Here is a 9,562-nt window from a genome sequence, read left to right on the forward strand (position 1 = left end):
AATATATTAAAAGCTGGAGCCATCAGCTGGCTTTAGCTTAGCTTAGATTAAAGACTGGAAGCTGAGGGTGATCAGCAAACCTGTCTCTGTCCAAACTTGAGTTTGGCTAAAAGAGGCTTTGAGAGAACAGGTGCCTGAATCACTGATCATCAGTGATTCAGCAATAAAACCATGATGTGTTTCTGTTTCAGTACGATTATTGATATGAAAGTAAACTGAGCCGCTTTTAAGCACAGTTCAATAAAAGGAGGCTCTGACACTGACTGATGTGAAGAGTTTACAGTGCTGAGACTCAGCTTACTTAACCCTGCAAGGGCTGAAAGGGAGATGTAGCACACAGTACACTGTAGTCCATGTACACATATACCTATTAAAACACACACACTCACACTCACACACACACATTACATTACAGACAAAGACACACACAGAGGGGCTTTGTCGGCCTCTCCCCATGTGACAAGTCCTGTTAGGCTCCTGCCCTCAGTCTCATTACTGCGATTACAGTGACAGCCTGAGAAACAGTGAGCTTCTCCCACACACACACGCACGCACACGCACGCACGCACGCACGCACGCACGCACGCACGCACGCACGCACGCACGCACGCACGCACGCACACACACACGCAAAGATAAAACAAAATCCACACATCATTCACCTTCACCTTGATCAGGGAGGTTTAAAGACCAGTCAAGAGAAAATTTGATGAAAGCTGATGAAAGTTAAATTGTCTCTGCCACAAATAATTTTAGTTAACACTCTTATTCTAACTAACTACTCACACGGACACTGCAACATGTACACACCACACAACACTGAAACACACACTCACACATGCAGTATAAATAAGACATGACGGCAGCTTCTTGGATTCTAACTCTGTGGCATTTTATAATTTGAAATATCGCATTTTTTGGGATCTGATCCTGACAATGAGAACAAATAGATAAATAAATAAAATTCAAAGGAGATGAGTCAGCCCATCACCGCCATGTTGCTGATCTAATCCTTCCTTAAACGCAGCCAATCACACCACATGCTGACATCACCGCCCCCCCTCCTAATAATCATCCAATCAATTCAGTCCCCAGAGACGCAGCCGATCATTCTGCATCGTCACTGACAGCAAACAACAACAACAAAGCCCCATGTTTCGTTCCTGCCTACCTAATCTATTCTGCAGTAATCTAATTTTTTGGTTTAGTTTTGTGGCTCACTTCAGACACCATGCACAGCTGGCACAGACCACACCGAGTGATTCAGCAGTTCAGAAAAGGAACATCTGAGCCCACGAGGCAGCAAACAACAAGACTCTTTTTCTACGCACTTCACACTGCTACAGGCGCTGACTCATCACCTGATACCATCATGTAAAGTCACATATTTCTGGATCTGGAAATAGAAGGAGCAGTGGACAGAACCAAACATTAGGGAAGGTGTTTTAAAACTTCACTCTCTGCTCTGTCCTCTTTGTTTTTACGTGTCTTGCTGGTGAAAATGTGACATTATTTGACCAGTTACCGGAAAGAAACAGAAAGAACTGCTGAGGCTGCGGTGAAACACGCAACGCAAACTTCAATACACAATACACATTGCTTACGATGTATCATGTGCTGTACATACATTAGTGCAGCATAGGCCTCAATAACAACTGAGACTAAGCAGCTGAAGAATGTCTGAAGAGTGTTTTGATGAAGATGTGATTGGACTGTAGTCCTCTGAGGTCCCTCTAACCAACGGCCTTTGTTGAAGGGTTAATACTGAAAAGCTTCTCTCTCTGTTCTTCAGGACTGATGACATGATGTTCTTGTATAACAATATGCACACACAGACATAAAAAGCATGGCTCTGATATAGCATTGGCCAGCAGGTGCACTTGTGTATTTGTATTTTCTGTGTGTGTGTGAGTGTGTGTGTGTGTGTGCATGTGGAAAAGCCTATGCAGTATGTTTCTGTTGATCGGGGTCTAATTGCCACCCCAAGCAAGAAGATGAAATGATAGGATGTAAAAAAAGAAAGTAGACCTCAGTCAGTGGAAACGGGAGAGCAACGAAGAACTGCTACTGTTGTAACCACCACAACCCAGCACAACAACAAGACTGTGTTTTTAGTAACAGTCTTTACATTGTTCAGCAGCTGGTCTTGACATCAAGAGCCAATTCACTGTATCACTCTCTTCAGTGTACTTCTGGAAGTCTTCGACCTCTAAGAGGCTGAGTGCAGCCAAACTCAGAAATACCCCTTCAACACAGAAATAAAACATTTAGAATAATGATGAAGAACTACAACTCTTTTTTCCCCCTAACACACCACAGTAAGGATGTGTAAGTGTTGCACTAAAAAAGTAGATCTTGGAGATTTCCATTAATTCTCTGCATAATTTGCAGTTGGTGAGAAAACTCTGAGCAGCTCACAGGATGAGATAAAGACATATGACAAAGACCTTGAATCTGTCTTTTCCGTCAGAGTCTGGTGAGGTTGCGGATGACGCAGGAAAATGGGAAAGGGGTCAAAAGAAATAGAGCGGGAAAGAGAAAAGAGCCAGAAAGGATGTTCTGCTGACTCAGCGTTGTGACCCCCCCCACCCCACCCAGACCATGGTTGCACAGACTGATCCTTCAAAGGACCCATGGTCACCATGGTGACAGTTAAAACAAGCTGCCAAGGGGAAATTCTGACCGGGTCACCGATCACAGCTCTGTGATCAGCTCTGACTGCTTCCTGGGTCAAAGGTCGCTGTGGGCAGGAAGGAGGGAGAGGTGGAGAGGTGGCAGAGGATGGCGGCTGCTGTCATCATGACTGGCAGCCGATGAAGGTGCACACACACACATACACACACACACACACAAACAGACGCTACTGGCCTCCAGCACTGATACCAGCTTAATGGAAACATTCCTTTATGACAAGGACAGTTCAGCCCAGTCATGGCACACATGGGAGTCAGATGGAAATTCAATGTGAAAGCAGGAAAACGGAGGAAAAACGAAGCACAGCATAGAAAAAAAAAACATGTTTTACATACATTAATGTCATATTCAAAGATGAGAAGTGGTAAAAATAACAAAACCTGAGGTGTTTGTGTGACCAGAAGAAACAAGAACAAATGTCTTGCATTCATCTTTCTTAAAAATCCATATTGAACTAACTGTGGTCTGTGCTGGTTAGACAGAAGTTATTGAATATCTCAGCTGCAGTATCACATGGCAGCAGCTGGCAGATGGCTTGCAGCATGCTTTGCTTTTCTTCTCAGTTCACTTGAGTTGCTTCATGAATATTTATCATGAATATGCCTGGACAAACACAGGTTTATGCATGCATGCACACCCACACAAGCACATGAGCACACACAATGCTTTTGTGGAATGGCAGCAGGCGCACAGCCTTTGCCCTCAAACATAATCCACAAGGGTCAAAGGGGAGGGACTTGGTTCTGACAGGCACTCAGAGGAACCAATAGGAAGGAGACAATTTGGTTTATTATTATTAAAGGAGCAGAGTTGTTGGGGGGGGTTTCTTAGGTCTAGTTTGCATTTGATAAATTCATTCTGCATATGCAGTTAGCATGATTTGAGTTTTTGAAATACAGACTTCACAGCTTAAAGACATTAAAGAATGTTAAGACTTTGAGCAATATGTTAATATACACCTTGAGCTGATTCAAATTTGTCAGAGATTCAGTCCATTATCCAAAGATATTCAGTTTATGATCACATAAGACAAAGAAAAGCAGCAGATGTTCACATTTGAGACGTTAGACATTTGGATTTTTGTTTGAAAAATGACTTCAATGACTAATCACTGATCAAAACAGCAGCTGATTAATTTCTTTGTTGTTTTTCTTACTAATCAGTTTCATTGTTTGAGGTGTAAATCATTTGCTGAAAATCATTTGTATCAATACTGCCATGTATGTGTTATCAGATTATATCCAGATTGCCCACTCTGAATTTCACCTGACATGTGGAAGTGGAACAACCTCTTCAAGTACTGGTATGAGGATCTTTCCAGTTTATCACTTTAGAAAACACTCATTCTGTCCCATCTAATTAAAGAGGAAGAGCTTTCTGTTTTAAATTCAATGGTACGAAACCTGAATCCTCTCTGCTGGCTAATTCTGGCTGTCGGCTCTGAATTATTAAAGCTGCACTTCAAGGATATTGACAAACTAATAAGTCACTTGACTCGGCTCCTCCAGGCAACATCTGTACCATGACTTAACTTCTCAGATAAATTGTTAACTTCTTCTATTGCTTTTTCATAGAATACGGGACACGAGAAACATGTGCAAGGCTGTGTGCAAAAGCAGCCACACACAGACACAGATGGGGTCTTATATAAGAAAAGAGACACACATACACAAACATATTCAGACAGAGGATAACCCAGCTAACACTGTGTGTGTTTGCTGAATCACACAATGTGATGCAGGAGTTTTCCATCTGTATGCTGTCAGGTGTGGAAAAAAAATCTTTAAAACCACTGATCTAACGTTTAAATCATCTTACTGAAGATCCCTGAACAGGCAAGTGATTTTCTAAAGAGCAAATACACTTTTACGTTACATCATATTTCCAGTAATAAATCAAAATGACAACAACAACAAAAAAAACTCCTTGAAATGCCTTCCCTCTGTTCAGGCTCCAGACCCCTTTTCTTTCTTGTTCTGCCTGTTACCTCAAAAAAAAAAGAGACAGAATTAGGATGATAAAGGAGCGTTTCATCACTCTGGACCTGTTGGGTTGGGGGATTAGGAACTCGCTAACAGACAGCATTAGCCTCGCAGGCTGAGGCAGGTACCGGTTGGCAATCTGCTGGCTGCTTACTGCAAACACACACACACAAAGCTAACTAAACTATTACAGAGCGGGGAGAAGCTGCCAGTCAAAACCTCTCTGCTGCTTTAAAGTTCAGGTTCACCACAACTATAAAGCTGCTAAATAATTAGAGTGTTGCCACGGCAATTAATCGAGCTGAAAACACCAACACGAAGGTGCAGTTTGATGTTCAAAAGCATGGAGTCGGTGATTTAGAAGCAGATGAAAAGGTGGGGCTCTCTGAGGTCATTAAGTGAAAATAAATCGTTTTTCAGCTGAAGATGACACATTTTGTCTTAAGGCTCCGTCTTCATCAGCAAAACAAACAATGATGTTATCTAATACAGGTACAGGGGGGGATTTCCACAGCCAAATCGCTGGAGGTGTTCACTGTTTTGCCTTTTGTTCCTACTCTTTTAATTTCTTTCATCTTTCTTATCACAGTAAATTCAATATTTAATGCAGGGTTCTAGTCTTGTTCCTGATGTGACACTGCCATGGTTTTACTGGGACACTTTAATGGAAATGAGCCATCGTTAATGTTATTAGTTCCACCTGGACCTTTCTTGCGACTGACAACTCCAAATGTCTGCTGTGGAAACATAGGCCTACAGTTTTTTATGCAAATACAGAATTTACCTGCATTTCAATGTGTATTTGACACAGAGGAAGGTGCCTGATGTAATATACAGGAAAATTAAGGAGCTCTGTGAGCTGGTAGGTAAGGTCAGGAGAGCTTCAGTGACAGGACATGGATCTGCTCGCCTTGTGTGTGTGTGTGTAAAAGAAAAAGAGATTAGTGACAAAGCATTTTCAGGTCCCACAGCTGACCTCAGAAGAGGCTTTGCTCTACTACAGTCAGATCTTGACTGAAACTTGAAGCTCTTTTCCACTGTGAACCAAATATTGATTCTGGTTTTGTTGCATCGAAATGGTCCAATCTATAAACTCTGACTTTAACTAGTTTTAATTTTTAGCTTTAACAAATCTTTCCTTGTTTCAGGCAAATGTGGAACAGACATATTCTTTACATCATTTATACCCACAACATCGCTTTAAAAGAATGGGTGAAAAGATGAAAGGGATAAAGAATGAAAAGAAGAAAGAAAGAAAGACAAATGAATGAGAGAATGAACGAATGAATAAACCGATGAATAGTCTGCTGCCCTTCAATGGGACCAAAGGTGGAAACCCGACGAGCAAACAAGATGACAGAGCTCTTCAAATAATTAATGAAGAATGAGCTTTTCAAGAAGAAACAATAGCAGGTAGTTGCAACTCAAAAAGACAAACACCTGTCTATAACCTGATTTGCCATATTATCAGCAGCTTGTCTGCACTGTACGTGTAGTTCTGTGTTTTGTGTGTGTGTTAACACTAAACCTTAAAATCGTGTCCACAGTAAAGACCAAGAGGAAACCAGACAAATGTGACCATATTATCTGAATGGCTTCTTATTGATGAGCACTGAACAACCAGAGAGCTTGATGGCATACACTGACAGATTATTTACTATCTCTAAAGGAGAGGGACAGGCTGGTGAACTGAATTGGCTCAGTAAACGCAGTTCTGGGTCAAAGTCTGAATGAACAATAACAAGTGAAGGCACAGAGACAGAGCGAGAGAGAGAAGAGAAACATGAGAGGAACAAGCTTTTGTCCTCTCTCTCCCACTGATCCAGTTCACATGACGTTTCAGATTGCCCTTCCAACACACACAAACACACACACATTTACAGACATGCACCTGCCCCCCAACTTCAGCTGCCACCCTATCATATCAGCCCATTGTTGTATTTATTGATTTGTTATGTACTTTATTGTTTGAAGTCTGGGCCTCTCTTTTTTTTTGGTCCAGTCCTGTTCCAAACACACACACACAAATTGATGGTATAAACACTTCTGAGAAGCACTGATATATCTGGTGCTCAGACAGTGACTATCTGCTGTGTAAGTGGCCACGGGGACAAAGGTCAGAGCAGCATGATACAGCAAACGCACACTGCCTGAAACACAACACAAACACTAAACTAGTGCAAAATACATTATATATTTGTCTACCAAAGCACATGCTACATGCTATAAAAATGTCACATTAAGTGACACCTTAATTAACAGACCATCAGCCACAGTGTGTTGTGCAGCACAAACAATGTATGGGAATAGTAACATGCTCTTCCTTGGCCTAATCCCTCAGCACCTAGATCTTCATTCATAAATCCACTACACAGCCTACACATGCACTGCAGGTATTAACAAAAGAAGGTCATGTAATCACGAGCCACTGTGTCTATATTTGTTGTTTAAATCATGCAGTAAGCTTTCAACTGCAGCTCCCGGCATGGGTGTGGGGAAGAGAACGTGTATACTTCAAAATAGCTTCAAAATAAAAGCACGTTTAGGGGAAAAAGGTGGGATGTTGTTTTGAAAGGATTCATGGAAACAAAAAAGAAGAATGGATGCACCAGAGATGCTCTGGTAGATTCAAGTGTATGTTTACAGGTTGGCTAAATGAGGATGTGGTTAGGGTGGAGGGTTAAGGAGCAGAAATAAAAGGCAGGGACAACATGTGCACGGTTCTAGCAGGTGTGACACAGGAGCATCTTTGGAGAGGAGGGTCCGCCGCTGCATCCTTACCTCAGGGCGACGCGCACCGAGCTCTCATCCGGCCCGCTGGTCATGGTGTCACCGGAGCCTGGACAGTCCGCTTTAAAATAGCCCGATTTCCCTTTTCTCTTTATCCTCTTACAAGACAAGAGAGCGCCGTGGGCCCCCCCTCCCCACCTCTCCTCGCTCCCTCCCTACACCTCCCAGAAAAGCGCTTCTATCTTGAGCTTCCACCGCCGCCGCGCTCACCACCACCTCCTCCTCCTCCTCGCCCGCTTGGAAATAAGAGCCATGTTCTGTCAGATGGAGCAGCTAATTGTGACCTGATTTATTTATCTGACATAGTCGGGTAAAAATGTGCTCAGGGATCCGCCGGTGGTCACCTCTCCAGAGGCATTGTCTCAGCCTCCTGCCCGGGTAGGGTGCACTGAGCCAGCCAGGATTTGTTTGGCGTGTGATTCCCAAGACGGGAGGACGTAACCAGACTCCTCCTCCTGAGCTGCACCAATCCAGACAGGGGACACGCTTAGTCACTGCTCAGAAGAAGGTATGAAGAAAAGGTATAGGCCTACTACCAATATTATTATTCATACACCTTTAGTTTTATCTAGATGTACCTAATAAACTGCCCGCTGAGTTTAGCTGAATTAGACTCTCAGCATTGAACTTACACCATCACAACAACCTGTTTTACATCACACGTTGATGGACAGTGTGATTTCCAAGTCTAGTCCAAGTCTTTGACACCAAATTACAATTTGAAGACATAAGTATGTCAGAAAATGAACCAACATTGAGTACCATCCAAATGAAACCAAATTCTATTCTATATGTGTGTAATTTTATTATTGCCCTTATAATACTCACATTTTCAGAATTATTTATACCATATTATAAATGATTATATCATATCACATAACATAAAATAGGTTGGTGCAAATGATGAGGGTTAATAAATGCCTCGTGGGCGTGCTGCCATCTTGTGGTCGTTTCATATAACTGCACGGTTGAAGTGATTGAAGTAACTTGATTCTTCCAGCAGATGGCGTCACAAACTCACCTGCTGTGAATCACATGCTTACATTCAGTGAGTACTGTACTAGTTGTCACAGGGTTTTTGCAGTTAGTACACAAAAAATATCAACACACTTTTTATAGTAACAATTAATGACACAACACAAATATATCTTGATTTAACAGTCTCCCTTTTTTGTTTTTTAAAGCTGTTCCTGGATGTGTTTCCTGTCTCTAGTTTGAATATACTGAAAAGCTGCTTACAATTAGTATGTGCTTTTGAACTTGGGCACAGTTTCTGCTTGTGGCTTGTGCAACAAAAATAGTAAAGCACCAGTTAGAGGTCATCAAAATGTAATTTCTGTTCATGCAAAAAAAAAAAGAAAAAAAAAAGCAGCTGCAGGCGTCTTTGCCCTGCATCAGCCAGCACAAGTTTGTTCAAAGCTGTGGAGCCCTGTGAATCACATATTAAAACTGTGTAGAATTTAAAGTATGTTGTGTTTTTGGACTGAGCCTGATGTTTGTAAGCCTAAATATCCCACGGTGAAGTGGTGGCGTGGCATTTAGCTTGCTGAGACTGGTTTATTTTTATGTCTGTATGTGATCAACAGAATCACCACACCTTCTGTCACGTTCAAAGAGCTGCTAAGAGCTCATGTGTGCAGAGAGATGGCGAATCCTCAAAGGTGAAATGAACACATGATGACCCATTCTTCGAGGCTGCAATGTATTGTTTTATTTACAAGAAAATACATCTTCATCTTTCAAAGTAAAGTGACCTTAGCACATGATTTTTGAACAGATGACCTTTATGTCGATGTACCTCCCTTTACTCTAAGGTTAAAGAATACAGATTCCTACACATGCACAATGAGATGTCGGTAAAGGAGGTCTGGGCTAATGTTACAGGAATTCAGAATATAAAATAGTAATATGGGAGTTTTGATTGCAAACAGAGCTCTCTTTAAAGTTACTTAATATGAAATCCAAACTGTAGTAATCCCTGACTTTGAGGGAGAATCACTTCCAGGACAGTCTAATCAATATCTCAAAAACTCTCAACCTGTCATAAATACTGATCTGACTGTCCCCCGACGCTGGAATAACATGAAATGTCAACT

At 41.8% G+C, this 9,562-nt stretch overlaps 1 protein-coding gene across 2 annotated transcripts in view; it reads right to left on the reverse strand.

Annotated features, from left to right (window-relative positions):
• The window catches only part of LOC121176077 (kinesin-like protein KIF21A), a 28,609-nt gene extending 20,790 nt beyond the window's left edge, over nt 1-7,819 (reverse strand). For both annotated transcript variants that reach the window (XM_041030043.1, XM_041030042.1), the window contains exon 1: nt 7,458-7,819. In XM_041030043.1, the coding sequence (XP_040885977.1) occupies nt 7,458-7,501 (44 nt within the window). In that variant the 5' untranslated portion in view covers nt 7,502-7,819. The remainder of the gene's footprint in view (nt 1-7,457) is intronic.
• Nucleotides 7,820-9,562: the final 1,743 nt, after the last annotated feature.

The sequence above is a fragment of the Toxotes jaculatrix genome, chromosome 22 (genome assembly GCF_017976425.1).
Source record: "Toxotes jaculatrix isolate fToxJac2 chromosome 22, fToxJac2.pri, whole genome shotgun sequence".
In the NCBI taxonomy this organism is placed as follows: domain Eukaryota; kingdom Metazoa; phylum Chordata; class Actinopteri; family Toxotidae; genus Toxotes; species Toxotes jaculatrix.